This window comes from Ranitomeya imitator, chromosome 3 (assembly GCF_032444005.1).
Source record: "Ranitomeya imitator isolate aRanImi1 chromosome 3, aRanImi1.pri, whole genome shotgun sequence".
NCBI classification, from domain to species: Eukaryota; Metazoa; Chordata; class Amphibia; order Anura; family Dendrobatidae; genus Ranitomeya; species Ranitomeya imitator.
In genome coordinates this window covers 223,761,264-223,778,173 of record NC_091284.1, presented here as the reverse complement: position 1 = coordinate 223,778,173, position 16,910 = coordinate 223,761,264, and the positions used below count along the sequence as shown (strand labels likewise).

Below are 16,910 nucleotides of genomic sequence, written 5' to 3'. Positions count from 1 at the left end.
CCGTGGAAATTCATTTGGGCAAAATAAGGTTAAGGCGGTTAGCTAAGACTTTGGAATAAATTTTGAGATCAGTATTAAATAATGAAATGGGCCGGTAATTAAATATTTGATCAGGACTAATGTAAGGCTTGGGAATAAGTGTAATTGTGGCATCCAAATTTTCCCTAGGGAAAGAACCAATGGACGCAGCGGCATTGAAAATTTGAACTAAATGGGGGACAAGAATTTCACGGAATGATTTATAATAATTATTGCTATAACCATCAGGACCTGATGGTTTTATTGTGTCACTAATCTCTTCTGCAGTAAAAGGAGCAGCCAAAAAGTCTGCATCCATGGAATCAAGTTGTGGAAGATTGACAGAAGACAAAAAGTCATCAATAGATCTCGCACCTGGAATGGGAAGAGAGAGATCAGACCGCAAATTATACAATTGATTGAAATATTGTGCAAATTCATTTGCAATGTCCTGTGGGTGGGTGAGAGAAATGCCCTTAGGAGAAATGATCTTGTCGATTCGGTTACGTATTTTAACCTTTTTAATTCTATTAAACATAAAACGAGTGGGCTTGTTAAGGGACATATATTAGTGATTGATTTTTGATTGTTTGACCGCAGAGTCATAAAATTAAAAAATTGTGGCCCTCAATTCAATCCTAAGATGGGATAAATCAGTCAAAGTTTTGGAACAAGGGGTGGGGCTATTGGCCAATGCCAGCTCCAACTCCTTCTCTTTAATCAAGGCTTGTAAACGTTTAATCTTTTGGCGGTTAAATTTTTTAATACGGGAGTAAATATGAATGAGAGCGCCACGTAGAACCGCCTTGTGCGCGTTTCACTGGAGGAATGGCTTGGAAGGGTCATGCACATTCTCAGAAAATAAAGGTTTGAGATCTAGAAATTTCCTCATGGTATGTAGGATTTTGAAAAATAGAAGCATTACACTTCCACAATGGTTGATTATTGATAGAGTGACCTTCAATCAATTTGGCAATGACAGGGGCATGATCTGAAATGGATTAATTACCAATGGATACAGAGGAAAATCTAGGGAGGGAGAACACATCTGATAATATCAGATCAATGTGAGAAGCTGACAAATGGGAGTCAGAAAAATATGTGTATTCCCTTGAAGTGGAGTTTAAACATCTAAAGATGTCAAAAAGTTTGTGAGTAAAAAGCCAATTATTTAAGGAGGGGAAGTAAAGCCTATTTGAGGATGAGGCATCAGGGACCAAATTAAAGTCTTCTAAAAGTAAAAGAATGCCTTTTTTAAGTGGTTCAATTTTTTTCAGCAACTTATCTAAAAATTTAGTTTGACCCTTATTAGCATAAATATTTACAATTGTGTGAATTTGGGAATTTAACTTGCAAACAAGGACATGAAAATGACCATTCACATCAACCAATTCCTCCAATAGTTCAAATGACAAGGAGTCTCTGATTAGGGTCATAATGCCTGCCCCTTTAGAGGGACCCGAGGCTTCAAAAACATGTGGGTAATGTTTTAGGGCAAATGCAGGATGATTATGTATCTTAAATTTAGTCTCTTGCAGGCACACCACATCCGCAACAGATTTATTAATTTCCCTCTGTAAGGAAAAATGTCTATTCGGGCTATTAAGACCCCTTAACATTATAGGTAACCAAAGTAAGCACCATGAGAGAAAAAAAGAAAAAAAATGGCGTTAGTAGGCAATCACTGGCTGGAAAGTACCAAGAAAAAGAAATCACTACCAAGACTAAATAGACAAAGAAAAGTACAAACTTTAAACTTTACAGTACTAGAGCATTAGAGGGAAACCAAGAAAATGGCTCTCCTTCTTGTACCGGGGGAAAAGTCCGTGCAGCGCAAGGCCAAGGAGACCCTCATTAGTACCAATAACAAATATTTAAGATTGAACAAATGAATAATAGAAGCACAATATTATACAATATTAGAAAACCCAGGTACGCAAATCAAAAAATGACAAACTGAGCTCAAGTGACATGGCCTGGACCTGTGGAAGTAGATGCAGGAACGGAAGAAATAACACTGTGGGATTTCAAAAATAGGAGACCCTCCTCAGGTGTAAGAAAAACTGCATTTTTCACCCTATAATTAAAGATGAGCATCAGAGGAAAACCCCACTTGTAAGGAAGGCCTTTCTCTCTCATCATGGAGGTGAGTGATCTAAAGTGCCTCTGACCCTCAATAGTCACTTTAGACAGGTCAGCAAACAACTTAAGATGGTGATAGGGTTCCGAGAATCCTCCTTTAATTTTGACCAGGCTTTGTATTTTCTCTTTAATATGATAAAAGTGAATTTTGATAACATCTCTATGGAGGTATTTAGGGACAGAAGGAGGCTTAGGAAGATGATGGATACGATCTATAATGAGATCTGTATCCGAAAGATTGGGAATCATCCTCCTACAAATCCCCTTAACAAACTCAGGGAGCTTAATGGGCGAGATATCTTCAGATATACCTCTAATTTTAATGTTGTTACGACGGGATCTGTCCTCTAGATCTGCCAACTTAAGCTTCAACTGACGAATCTCTGACTTAGAGTCAGACTGTTCCTTTAGGGACAGTGCATGTGCCTTTTCCAATTCTCCCAGTCTGACTTCATGGTTATCCAACCGAGAAGTGAAAAACTCGAGAGTCTCCTGAAATATTTTCGTCTGGTTGTCCATATCAAGACGCAATCTGGTGCTTTGTTTATCAACCAGAGTATCCATACACGCCTCAAGCGACGTTGCATCATGAAAGGTACACGAAGACAGGGTAGACACAGATGATTTCTCAGTCCTTGGTTTGGACTTTTTTGGACTAGGATTTGGAGAATAATTAGTATAGTCCTCTTCCGAAGAATTGGTAATGGAGGACTGCGTTCCAACCAACTCCTCTTTGAAGAGGAAGAGAGGTCCATGGTCTCAGTAGAAATGAGTGAAAAGGGAAGTTCCACACTGAGCTCTGCTAACAAAGCTTTAGGCGTGGATGCAGAATGAGAAAGGGCCTTGACAGAGGACTGTGAGAGCTCTCTCTCAATAGGAGAACGAGACTTAACTGGACTCAGCAAATTAACCGAGTCCCTTGAAGAACCACGATTAGCCTGTGGGTCCTTATTATGTTTTTGAGCTCTAGAAGAACCAAATGATTTACCCATAGGCAATTTAGAAGTGAGATGACTCATGGTGTCCAACGGTATTATAAAAAAGTGATTGAAGGTAAGACAAGGTCCCACCACAATGTGATATTGTATAGGTTATGACATAGAAACTTGTTATATATTTTACCAACCTCTTACTTTAAAATGTTATCTCCCAATAAGATACAGGTAAAAGTGACCTAATATGTAAATAAGTAGATATATAAATATACAATATAAATTTGTTTTATGCTTTATATAATTATTATTATTAATATTATATTAATCAGAACCAACTCCCACTTTTTTAAAAGTAACTGCTAAAAGGAAATGGACAAAAAAGACCTTTTCAGGCAATAAAAATACCCGAACCTTCCCTACCCTCAATGAAACCAAGCAAGCAATAAGTCAATATTATGCAAAGACAGAGCAGCTGTAATCTTCTGCAGCCTCCAGAAGATGGCCGCAGTCAGCGGTGACGTCACCGCCAGAGGAGAAGCTGGAAACAGTGGTCCGTGACAGGATCTTCCCGGGCAATGTGCCCAAAGAAAACAGAAGCAAAATAGATCCCAGACCCCCCGGTTCACAAGGGGCAACCCAAAGGAAGTTTGCTGAAGTGGATCTGAAGCAATTTGAGCACTTACAAGAATATCACAGGCAGTGATGACGTCACTGAAGCGGAGGAAGATGGCGCCTGGAGCAGTCCGTTGTAGAAGCTTCACCCCCAGAGTGCCAGGTGCAAACAAAGTTAAAAGCGGTGAACCCCCCAGTAGGGTAGGGGCAAACCCAAGGAAGGTGATCCTTTGTAGTTTGTGATACCGCCCGATTAATGGTGACGTCACTGAGATGGAGTAAGATGGCGCCTGGAGCGGTCCCTGACAGAATCTTCACCCCCTGTGTGCCAGGTCCAAATGTAGTCTAAGGCTATGTGCACATGTTCAGGAATTCATGCAGAAAATTCCTGAGAATTCCGGACATTTTCTGCATGAAATCTGCAAGAAAACCGCATGCGTTTTTGCCGCGATTTTGCCGCGATTTTGCCGCAACGTGTGAACACAGCCTAAAGGGGATGAAAAGCCCTTGTAGGGGCACACCTAAGGAAGATCAAGGGAGGTATTTCTTGGTAGTCTGTCACACCGCCCGATTAGCGGTGACGTCACTGAAAGAAAAAATGCCGGACCACCAGCACTTATGACAGGCCGTGACAGGGCCCTCAAAGATGATGTGCCTGGTACAAATTCAATCAAAAAAAGGTAAAAACCCCCCAGATGGCCAGGGGCAACCCCAAAAAACACCTCCAGTGGTGTTATTAATAGAAATGAACACAATGTCTTCAGCAGAGCAATAGAGGTTACTGAGGTAACCATAGCAACGTCACAGACACCAAGTAAATCAGGTAAACCAGAAAAAAAAACACTAAAAGCAAGAATTGTTTTAAAAATGTCATAAATCCACACAAATGTATATAAAAAACCCACAATGTTTAAAAAGAAAAATTGTAGTCCTGTAGTTTATTTTACCTCAGAAAATTAGTCACTCACAGGGACAAGCCATTTGATGATGCCATTTTAAGTCTGTCATCTTCAAAACAAGTTAAACAATCCTAGGATTATCCGACTAAGGGCTCTTTTCCACTTGAGAGGAAAAAAACTGTCCGATTTAGGGACCGAAAAAATGGAGGTAAATCATGCGAGTGTCATGCGACTTTTTATCGCAACATCTGTATGACATCTGTATGACATCCGTATTGCTGTCCGATTTTTATGCACAGCTGCATTAGCAGGCTCCTGGCTGTAAAAATCTTTAACCCCTTCAGATGGATTTACAGCGTGGGACAAGACTGAACGACGGAAGGTATGGGATATTGTCGATTTTTTATTTTAACTTTATTTCAGGTGAAAAGGGTCTTCAATTGGATTGAGGTATAATAAACTATTACAACACCATGTGTCTTTATTTCATTAAAATACTTTTATCCTAATGTGTGTGTGTTTTATTAACCATTTACTAGTATTGGATTAATAATGGATAGGTGTCTTATTGTCACCTCTCCATTATTAACCAGACTTAATGTCACCTTACAATAGCAATGAGGCATTAATCCTTTATTACCCCATATCCCAGGGGTGTCAAACTGCATTCCTCGAGGGCCTCAAACCATGCCTGTTTTCAAGATTTCCTTAGCATTGCACAAGGTGCTGGAATCATTCTCTGCAGGTGATTAAATTATCACCTGTGCAATGCAAGAAAATCCTGAAAACATGACCTGTTTGCAGCCCTCCAGGAATGCAGTTTGACACCCCTGCCATATCCCACCTCTACAGGGGAGTGGGAAGAAAGTGGCCAAGTGCCAGAATAGGTGCATCTTACACATGTGCCTTTTCTGGGGTGGCTGGGGGCAGATGTTTTTAGCCGGGGGGGGGGGGGCAATAACCATGGTCCCTCTCTAGGCTATTAATATCTGCCCTCAGTCACTGGCTTTACCACTGTTGCAGAGAAAATTGCGCGGGAGCCCACTCCAATTTTTCCGTGATTTAATCCTTTATTTTAACAGCTAGAGCCCCCAAATTTTACACAAAGACACTTCTTACATTAGTAGTCAGGAATGTGTAATAAAATAAGGGATATGAAATGGTTTACTGTAAGTAAACCATGTCTCATATCCTGTCGGGTTTGTGAAGGAGATAGCAAAAGCCGGCAATTGAATTACCGGCTTTTCTGCTATCTAGCGCTGCATTAAATATAAATATTTATATATAGGTGTCTCACTGACATATACTGTATATATATATATATATATATATATATATATACCTATTCTATGTGTATATATCTATTCTATTTTAACCTGTCAGTGTGATTTTACTGTACACTGCGCTAAAAACTAATAAAGCATAAATAAAATATATACGTTTGTTATCGCCTTAATAGTACTGACCTAAAGAATATATACGGTAATCCTTTTTGTTCAGCACAATAAACAACAAAATAGTTTTTTTTTTCTTTCTCTCCATTTAGAGTTAATAAAAGTTTAACTCCTTAACCTAAGACATGTGGCAAGGCTCGTTAAAGGGTTGATAATTGTCTTTTGGGATCATTGTTTCCAATAGGTGGAGCTAGATTTCAAGTCCTATTCCTATCAAATCATCTATCTTTGCATTTTTAGGGCAGCTGTCACCCTGTGGGACGCTTTTAATCTATTACTATTGGCATACAGGTAATAGAATGGTTAAGGCTCATTCCCACTTGCAATGCAAATGGACAAGTGCAATCTGATAATAAAAATCGGATTGCACTCGTCCCAATGTTGCTCTATGGTGCAGCTCACATCTGTGATTATTTTCACACGACAATTGAATCGCACGCACCATATAAGTCTATGGGTGTGTGTGAAACATCGCACTGCACTCGGATATCACCCGAGTGCAGTACGATACTTGCCGATGCCGGCAGCAGAGGAGATGGAGAAATTGCTTTCTCCGTCTACTCCACAGCTGTGCTCCAATCCACTCTGTGCAAGAGGAACGAAGCACAATAGCATGACACTCACAGCAGAGCAGGAGCCGAGGGTCATTAGCATATCGCATCCGATGCTGGCGTTGAGAAAATTATCGGATGCCAAACTCTAATGTGAACTTGGCCTAAAACTAGTCCTACCTGTATGCCTCATAGTTGTGTTCTAGATCTTGAGAAGTTAATTTATAATGTTTTATGTTAATGATTTCTTCTAGGCTCCAGGGCATGCGCTGCCTGAAAGAAATCTCTGCCTCCTGTCTTCATTATCATAGCACCCACCTCCCATGCACGTCACACTAACCTGTAACATCTAGCTGTGGCGCCGTAATCCCGCGCCTGTGCCCTGCACTAGCTCTATTACTCTATTATTCACAATTATAGCTATAGGAAAAGGTACAATGATTTTCATTTTATGTGAAGTAAACATTACAAATGTCTACGTTTATAGTAGTTTGATACCTCATTCATTTTTTTCTTACTTCTCTTGCAGAGCTTGGCGCTGGTTTTGCAGGGTTTGGGATTTTTTTCCTGATATTTGGCATTTTACTCTATTTTGACAGTGTTCTCTTAGCTTTTGGAAACGTAAGTACTTTTTATAGGTCGTTCATTAGTCTAAATCAATAATCTAAAGAAATTCACTTGAAATTATTTTTCTATGTTTAACTTGTAGATTTTGTTCCTGTTTGGCCTTGCTCTGATCATAGGCCTCAGGCGGACTTTCAGTTTCTTCTTCCAAAGACACAAACTGAGGGGCAGCTCCTTCTTTTTAGGGGGAGCCCTGCTGGTCCTTCTCCGATGGCCACTGATAGGAATGCTATGTGAATTCTATGGCTTCATTAGTCTTTTTAGGTAAATATACAATTCAATGATGTATGCCTACAATGTACAATACTGATGTCACAGACGTTGGTGCAACATGGGTCATTTTTTTAATCTTTACTGAGCTTGTATATTGTGATCTACAAGAAAGAATGCAGTCAGTAGTATCTGAATATCAGAATAGATCATGCAATAATGAAATAGTCATGAAAAAAACAAGAAAAAAGTCCGAAAAATGTGCAACCTTTGTCTACTTTTCTGCCTCTCAAAACTTTTTTGAAAGAAAGGGGACACATTACCACCACCCAGTGTCTGAATAATACCACCACACTGATAAGGAACAATACTGAAGATCACATGTATGAATACAGTAGAGTCACATCCAGTGTGAATTAAGAGTGATGTTTTCTCTGATTGGAGTTGTTCACTTCCCTTTTCTTCTCCATCCAGCCCTCGATGGCTTCTCCGCAAAACTTCACTAACACTAACACTAAGGGATCATTCACACATCAGTTTTTACATACAAGTGCTATCCGTTTTTTTTCACAGATAGCACTTGTACCTACAGTATGACAGTCTTTGGGGCTGTTCACATGTCAGATTTTTTTCTTGGACCAAGTGGTCCATGCAAATTTGCAGAGAAATATTGATCCGAATATCGGATCAAAATCAGCAATGCAAGTCTATGGGTCCTTGAAAAAATCGGACCTGACTGGGATGACATCCATGTGATGTCTATTTTTCACTGACTGACAAATGAGAGAAAGTGAAGAAAAGGTTTTTTTTTCACTAAAGAGAATAAAAATCACTGAAGACACTTGGTCTGCTTTTCTCCTATGTGAAAAAGCTGATGGGTGAATGAGGCCTGAGCAACTCGGTAAGGTCCTCACAACTATTTCAGATGTTAAGTCTCTTCTCTCTGTCCCCCTGACCGATAGGACAAACCCGTATGACTGGTGGCTTAAGGCTTTTTATAGGGACCCTAGAGACGCCCCGGCCTCCACAAGTTGCCACCCTGCCTCCTGGGTATATGGTCGGGCAGCCAACGTGGAATCAACTGTCCTGCCAGTCTCTGAAGTAACGGCATAGAGATCCTTACTCCCTCGGTGTTCTGGCTACCGGTAGTGCGCTTCAGAAGGAGGCAGCCTGCTTCTAGCTGGTCTCCTGTTGTGAATTCCATTCTGGAGCTCCCTCCTGTGGTTGCTAATGGTATTTTTGTGAGTTCTGCCCTTGGGCTCCCTCTGGTCATTTCGAGTGGAACTGCTGCTCCTTTAGGTAGCTGTAGCAGCTGCCTTCACTAATCGCCTTGCCTGGGTTTGTTATTAAAACCTGCTCTGGGCTTTGGTCAATGCCTGCTGTCAATATTCTTGGTTGGATTTAGTTCTTTCCTTGGAATTCTCATATGGCCAGTCCTTGTCTGCAAAAGATAAGTTTTTGCTAGTTTTTGTTTGTCCATTTGTTTGGACTCTATTGCTTTGCAAATATGTCTCTTTTTGTCCAGCTTGTCACTATGTGGTATTCAGGCTAGCTGGAAGCACTGGGAAAGCAGATTTGCCCCTCCACACCGTGAGTCGGTGTGGAGTTCATTTTTGCAAACTCTGCGTAGATTTTGTAGTTTTTATACTGACCGCACAGTATCCTTTTCTCTCTGTCTATCTAGTTTAGTATTGGCCTCCTTTGCTGAATTCTGATTTCATTTCTTTGTACGTCATTTCCCTCTCCTTTCACAGTTCCTCTCCTTTTGCTATGACTTCGTTGCTCACTCACTGCAACACAATTCCTTTTGTGTCCTTTCTTGGGATGCTGCCGCATGGGATGCAGGCGCAGCTCTGTGTACCTGTTATGACCTGGTGGTTAAGAGGCCACACTGATATGACCTGGTGGCTAAAACGCAACATGGAGCGAGCTCTGAGAAGGTGGTATCTCTACTGACCGCAGTCCCTAATCCTAACAACAACACTAGAAATAGCCGTGGGATGTTCCTGACTCTCCCTAGACACCTCTTCACAGCCTAAGAAATAACTACCCCTAAAGAAGGAAATAGAAAGCTATCTTGCCTCAGAGAAAACCTCCAAAAGGAAAGATAGCCCCCCACAAATATTGACTGTGAATGGAGAGGGAAATGACGTACACAGAAATGAAATCAGAATTCAGCAAAGGAGGCCAATACTAAACTAGATAGACAGAGAGAAAAGGCTACTGTGCGGTCAGTATAAAAACTACAAAATCCACGCAGAGTTTACAAAAATGAACTCCACACCGACTCACGGTGTGGAGGGGCAAATCTGCTTTCCCAGAGCTTCCAGCTAGCCTGAATAAGACATAGTGACAAGCTGGACAAAAAGAGACATATCTGCAAGGCAATAGAGTCCAAACAAATGGACAAACAAAAACTAGCAAAAACTTATCTTTTGCAGACAAGAACTGGCCATATGAGAATTCCAAGGAGAGAACAAAATCCAACCAAGAACATTGACAGCAGGCATGGACGAAAGCCCAGAGCAGGTTTAAATAACAAACCCAGGCAAGGCGATTAGTGAAGGCAGCTGCTACAGCTACCTAAAGGAGCAGCAGTTCCACTCGAAACCACCAGAGGGAGCCCAAGGGCAGAACTCACAAAAATACCATTAGCAACCACAGGAGGGAGCTCCAGAACGGAATTCACAACAGTACCCCCCCCTTGAGGAGGGGTCACCGAACCCTCAACAGAGCTCCCAGGCCGATCAGGACGAGCCAAATAGAAAGCACGAACCAAATCGGCAGCATGAACATCGGAGTCAACAACCCAAGAATTATCCTCCTGGCCATAACCCTTCCACTTGACCAGATACTGAAGCTTCCGCCTCGAAAAATGAGAATCCAAAATCTTCTCCACCACATATTCCAATTCCCCCTCAACCAACACCGGAGCAGGAGGATCAACGGAGGGAACCATAGGTACCACATATCTCCGCAACACGGATCTATGGAACACATTATGAATGGAAAAGGAAGCTGGAAGGGCCAAACGAAAAGACACTGGATTGATAATTTCAGAAATCTTATAAGGCCCAATAAAGCGAGGCTTGAACTTAGGGGAAGAAACCTTCATAGGAACATGACGAGAAGACAACCAGACCAAATCACCAACACGAAGCCAGGAACCAACACACCGACGACGGTTAGCAAAACGCTGAGCCTTTTCCTGAGACAACGTCAAATTGTCCACCACATGAATCCAAATTTGCTGCAACCTGTCCACCACGGAATCCACAACAGGACAGTCAGAAGGCTCAAGCTGCCCTGAAGAAAAACGAGGATGAAAACCAAAGTTACAAAAGAAAGGCAAAACCAAGGTAGCAGAACTAGCCCGATTATTAAGGGCAAACTCGTCCAACGGCAAAAAGGTCACCCAATCATCCTGATCCACAGACATGAAGCATCTCAAATAGGTTTCCAAGGTCTGATTGGTTCGCTCCGTTTGGCCATTTGTCTGAGGATGGAATGCTGAAGAAAAAGACAAATCAATGCCCATTCTAGCACAAAAGGACCGCCAAAACCTAGAAACGAACTGGGAACCTCTGTCAGACACAATATTCTCCGGAATACCATGCAAACGAACCACATGCTGAAAAAATAATGGAACCAAATCAGAGGAGGAAGGCAACTTAGGCAACGGCACCAAATGGACCATCTTAGAAAACCGTTCACAAACCACCCAGATGACAGACATCTTCTGAGAGACAGGAAGATCAGAAATAAAATCCATGGAAATATGCGTCCAGGGCCTCTCTGGAATAGGCAAAGGCAAAAGCAACCCGCTGGCACGGGAACAGCAAGGCTTAGCCCGAGCACAGGTCCCACAGGACTGCACAAACGAACGCACATCCTGCGACAAGGAAGGCCACCAAAAGGACCTAGCCACCAAATCTCTGGTACCGAAAATCCCAGGGTGACCAGCCAACACCGAACAATGAACCTCAGAAATTACCCTACTAGTCCATCTATCAGGAACAAACAATTTCTCCACAGGACAGCGGTCAGGTTTATCAGCCTGAAACTCCTGAAGTACCCGCCGCAAATCAGGGGAGATGGCAGAAAGAATCACCCCCTCCTTGAGGATTCCAGGCGGCTCAAGAACTCCCGGAGAATCAGGCAAAAAACTCCTAGAAAGGGCATCAGCCTTCACATTCTTAGAACCCAGAATATACGAGACCACAAAATCAAAACGTGAGAAAAACAGAGACCACCGAGCCTGTCTAGGATTCAACCGCTTAGCAGACTCGAGGTAAATCAGATTCTTGTGATCAGTCAAGACCACCACGCGATGCTTGGCTCCCTCAAGCCAATGTCGCCACTCCTCAAATGCCCACTTCATAGCCAACAACTCCCGATTGTCGACATCATAATTACGCTCAGCAGGCGAAAACTTTCTGGAGAAGAAAGCACACGGTTTCATCAAAGAGCCATCAGAATTTCTCTGAGACAAAACGGCCCCTGCCCCAATCTCAGAAGCATCAACCTCAACCTGAAAAGGGAGAGAAACATCTGGCTGACGCAACACAGGGGCAGAAGTAAAACGACGTTTAAGCTCCTGAAAGGCCTCAACAGCCGCAGAGGACCAATTCACCACATCAGCGCCCTTCCTCGTCAAATCGGTCAGAAGCTTCACCACACTAGAAAAATTAGCAATAAAGCGGCGATAAAAATTGACAAAGCCCAAAAATTTCTGAAGGCTCTTTACAGATGTAGGTTGAGTCCAATCATGAATGGCCTGGACTTTAACAGGGTCCATTTCAATAGCCGAGGGGGAAAAAATGAAACCCAAAAAAGAAACCTTCTGAACTCCAAAGAGGCACTTAGACCCCTTCACAAACAACGCATTAGCACGAAGGACCTGAAATACCATCCTAACCTGCTTCACATGAGACTCCCAATCATCGGAGAAAACCAAAATATCATCCAAATACACAATCATGAATTTATCCAGATAATTCCGGAAGATATCATGCATAAAGGACTGAAATACCGATGGAGCATTAGAGAGCCCGTATGGCATCACAAGATATTCAAAATGGCCTTCAGGCGTATTAAATGCTGTTTTCCATTCATCACCTTGTTTAATACGCACGAGATTATACGCCCCTCGAAGGTCGATTTAGTAAACCAACTGGCACCCTTAAACAAACAAATCAGAAAGTAAAGGTAAAGGGTACTGGAATTTGACAGTGATCTTATTGAGAAGGCGATAATCTATACAGGGTCTCAAGGAGCCATCCTTCTTGGCAACAAAAAAAAATCCCGCTCCCAATGGTGACGAAGACGGGCGAATATGCCCCTTCTCCAAGGACTCCTTTACATAACTCCGCATAGTGGCATGCTCTGGCACAGACAGATTGAAAAGTCGGCCCTTAGGGAACTTACAGCCAGGAATCAAATTAATGGCACAATCGCAGTCCCTATGAGGAGGCAGAGAACTGGACTTGGGCTCATCAAATACATCCTGGAAATCCGACAAAAACTCAGGAACTTCAGAAGAAGGGGACGAGGAAATGGACATCAAAGGAATATCACTATGTATCCCCTGACAACCCCAACCAGTTACAGACATAGATCTCCAATCCAGCACTGGGTTATGTACCTGTAACCATGGAAAACCCAGCACAACAACATCATGCAAATTATGCAACACCAAAAAGCGAATATTTTCCTGATGTGCTGGAGCCATGTACATGGTTAACTGAGTCCAATACTGAGGTTTATTCTTGGCCAATGGCGTAGCATCAATCCCCCTTAAGGGAATAGGACTCTGCAAAGGCTCCAAGGAAAAACCACAGCGCTTGGCAAATTCTAAGTCCATTAAGTTCAGGGCAGCGCCAGAATCCACAAATGCCATAACAGAGAAGGACGACAATGAGCAAATCAGGGTAACAGACAAGAGAAATTTAGGCTGTACAGTACTAATGGTAACAGACCCAGTAACCCTCCTAGTACGCTTAGGGCAATCAGAAAGAGCATGAGCAGAATCACCACAGTAAAAACACAGGCCATTCTGACGTCTGCATTTCTGTCTTTCTGCTCTAGTCAAAATCGTATCACATTGCATAGAGTCAGGACTTTGCTCAGAGGACACTGCCATATGGTGCACCACCTTGCGCTCACGCAAGCGCCGATCAATCTGAATGGCTAGAGACATAGATTCGCTCAAACCGGTAGGCGTAGGAAAGCCCACCATAACATCTTTAAGGGTTTCAGGAAGACCTTTTCTGAAAATAGCAGCCAGAGCCTCTTCATTCCACTTAGTGAGCACAGACCATTTTCTAAATTTCTGGCAGTATAACTCTGCCGCTTCTTGACCCTAACACAGGGCCAACAGTGTTTTCTCAGTATGCTCTACTGAGTTAGGTTCGTCATACAACAATCCGAGCGCTTGAAAAAATGCATCCACACTCAACAATGCCGGATCCCCTGTTTCAAGAGCAAAAGCCCAGTCTTGAGGATCACCACGCAGTAAGGATATGATGATTTTTACTTGCTGAATGGAATCACCAGAAGAACGGGGTTTCAAAGCAAAAAACAATTTGCAGCTATTTTTAAAGTTCAAAAACTTGGATCTGTCCCCAAAAAACAAATCAGGATTAGGAATTCTACGCTCTAGAGCCGGAGTCTGGACAATATAATCTTGGATACTCTGGACTCTTGCAGCAAGTTGATCCACACGAGAAAACAAACTCTGAACCTCCATACCAGAGCATATATCCAGCACCACCCAGATATCAAGAGGAAAAAAAAGACAGAACAGAGCACAGAAAAAAAAAATGGTTCAGAACTTTCTTTTCCTTCTTTTGAGATGCATTTAATTCATTTCCGGCCTGCTGTACTGTTATGACCTGGTGGTTAAGAGGCCACACTGATATGACCTGGTGGCTAAAACGCAACATGGAGCGAGCTCTGAGAAGGTGGTATCTCTACTGACCGCAGTCCCTAATCCTAACAACAACACTAGAAATAGCCGTGGGATGTTCCTGACTCCCTAGACACCTCTTCACAGCCTAAGAAATAATTACCCCTAAAGAAGGAAATAGAAAGCTATCTTGCCTCAGAGAAAACCCCCAAAAGGAAAGATAACCCCCCACAAATATTGACTGTGAATGGAGAGGGAAATGACGTACACAGAAATGAAATCAGAATTCAGCAAAGGAGGCCAATACTAAAGTAGATAGACAGAGAGAAAAGGATACTGTGAGGTCAGCATAAAAAACTACAAAATCCACGCAGAGTTTACAAAAATGAACTCCACACCGACTCACGGTGTGGAGGGGCAAATCTGCTTTCCCAGAGCTTCCAGCTAGCCTGAATAAGACATAGTGACAAGCTGGACAAAAAGAGACATACTTGCAAGGCAATAGAGTCCAAACAAATGGACAAACAAAAACTAGCAAAAACTTATCTTTTGCAGACAAGGACTGGCCATATGAGAATTCCAAGGAGAGAACAAAATCCAACCAAGAACATTGACAGCAGGCATGGACTAAAGCCCAGAGCAGGTTTAAATAACAAACCCAGGCAAGGCGATTAGTGAAGGCAGCTGCTACAGCTACCTAAAGGAGCAGCAGTTCCACTCGAAACCACCAGAGGGAGCCCAAGGGCAGAACTCACAAAAATACCATTAGCAACCACAGGAGGGAGCTCCAGAACGGAATTCACAACAGTACCTTCGTCTTCCACAGGCCGCAGTCTGGAGCTGGCTGGAACCCACTCCAACCAGCCTCTGCCAAACTCGATCGGGACTCACTGACTATCTCCTTCTCCCTTCAGTCAGCTTCTGTCTAACTTCCAAACCAACCCACCAGTTTTACCTAAGTGTAAGGAGTGCCCTAATAGATAGAAGCATGGCTCCCCCTGGCGGACTGGAGTGTGAAGTGTGTTTTGTGGTTGTGATACCTGGACAGAAGATCTCCTTCATTGCCTTCAGATGGAACATCACTCCCCCTGGTGGAAGAATAACATTACTGCAACAACCAGGACTCTGGGGCGCTGCAATGGCATTAATTAGCACTAGTATGAGGTTATTACTACTCTGAGGTTTGCATTATTATTATTATTATCTGAGGACATATTATTGTCAGAGCCTGGGGCCATATGAGCATTCTACTGCACCATGGTATTTATACCTTGAGAAAGGATCTGGTCTGGTGCAGAAACCCGATGGTATTAATTGAAAACTGTTTTGGAATCCCAATTCTTTCCGAAAGCTCAACCTGAAACGCGCCAGCTTCCATTTTTTTAAGCACTACTGATTGGCTGGCAATACCAAGAAGCTGCTGATGGACAATCCTATGGCTCACTAATAGCTGCAACCAATATGCACTACTATGATGCTAGCAGTATTAACTGGAACTGATATTAGTATTCTAGATGATATTAATGTGGCTTTTACAATTATATGCCACTGATATGGTTGCCAATACAGTATGGATTTTACTATGTGCAATATTTAGGTATCACTATATAATTGTCTCTATTCTATGTGCACTCTACATGTATGAATAACAACCAACCGGTCAGGAGAAATATAATTTCATGTATTATTATTGTATATTACCGTAAGTACAGCACTTAGTCATGTGCCACTTTTATTTCATTTTGTTATGCTATGCACTGCTATGCATTACTATGCAATTTGTTTTGTGTTCTTATTGTTACTATAATTGCTATCATCAAAGGAATGTTCATGGATAATATATATTTTTCACGTGATTCCATATTCAATAGATTTTTGGATAGAAAGTCTAGTTTCGCCTTCCCTGTAATTTGGTAAAACAGTTCACCATGTTGCAGATCTCAGCTTTCAGCAGAATCATTCAGCACTCAGGCATTGAGAGATTGAGTGGTTTGCTTGGAACCTAGAGCAAGCATCTTTTTCATGACACTATGGAGGATTACTGGAGAAAACTGATATGCACATGCCAAAGAGATCACACTAACACTGTAAACACTGTAATACTTAAACGGTTATTCCTATCCTATGTGAGCTATAATCAAAAGAAAAGAAAAAGTGTTAATATTTCAAGAGCAGCTAAAAATTTTATTAGACCGTAAATTGCAAAAGTGCTTGTTCTTTCAAGTACTATCCAACAAGACTGATCTATAAAAATTGGAATAACCCTTTAAAGAGGTATTCTGCAGATTTTTTTCACTATCTTTCCATTATCACTAATGTGTGTCATGTGAATGCATTCAAATACTTACTGGTCGCTGACTTTGGCCATTTCAAGCACCTCTAAAGTCCTCTCCTGGACTAAAGTTATGACTCACTCCATTGTTCTCTGTGTGACCAGAAGTCCTTTCTATGAGTCTCACATTGAGGCTTTCATAGAATTGCCAAAAGAGAAAAGTGGCATTCCACGAAGAGATCCGACAAGAAAGAGCTGTGGTAAAAAGATGGCAGAGAGGGACTGG

At 42.1% G+C, this 16,910-nt stretch overlaps 1 protein-coding gene across 2 annotated transcripts in view; it reads left to right on the top strand.

Annotated features, from left to right (window-relative positions):
* Positions 1 to 16,910, top strand: part of LOC138672006 (vesicle transport protein GOT1A-like) — a 77,592-nt gene that overhangs the window by 19,810 nt on the left and 40,872 nt on the right. The window contains exons 2-3 of one of the 2 annotated variants that reach the window (XM_069760096.1): positions 7,141 to 7,232; positions 7,321 to 7,499. The exons of the other annotated variant lie outside the window; for it this stretch is intronic. Coding sequence (XP_069616197.1) covers positions 7,141 to 7,232; positions 7,321 to 7,499 — 271 coding nt within the window. The remainder of the gene's footprint in view (positions 1 to 7,140; positions 7,233 to 7,320; positions 7,500 to 16,910) is intronic. 2 annotated transcript variants of the gene reach the window in all.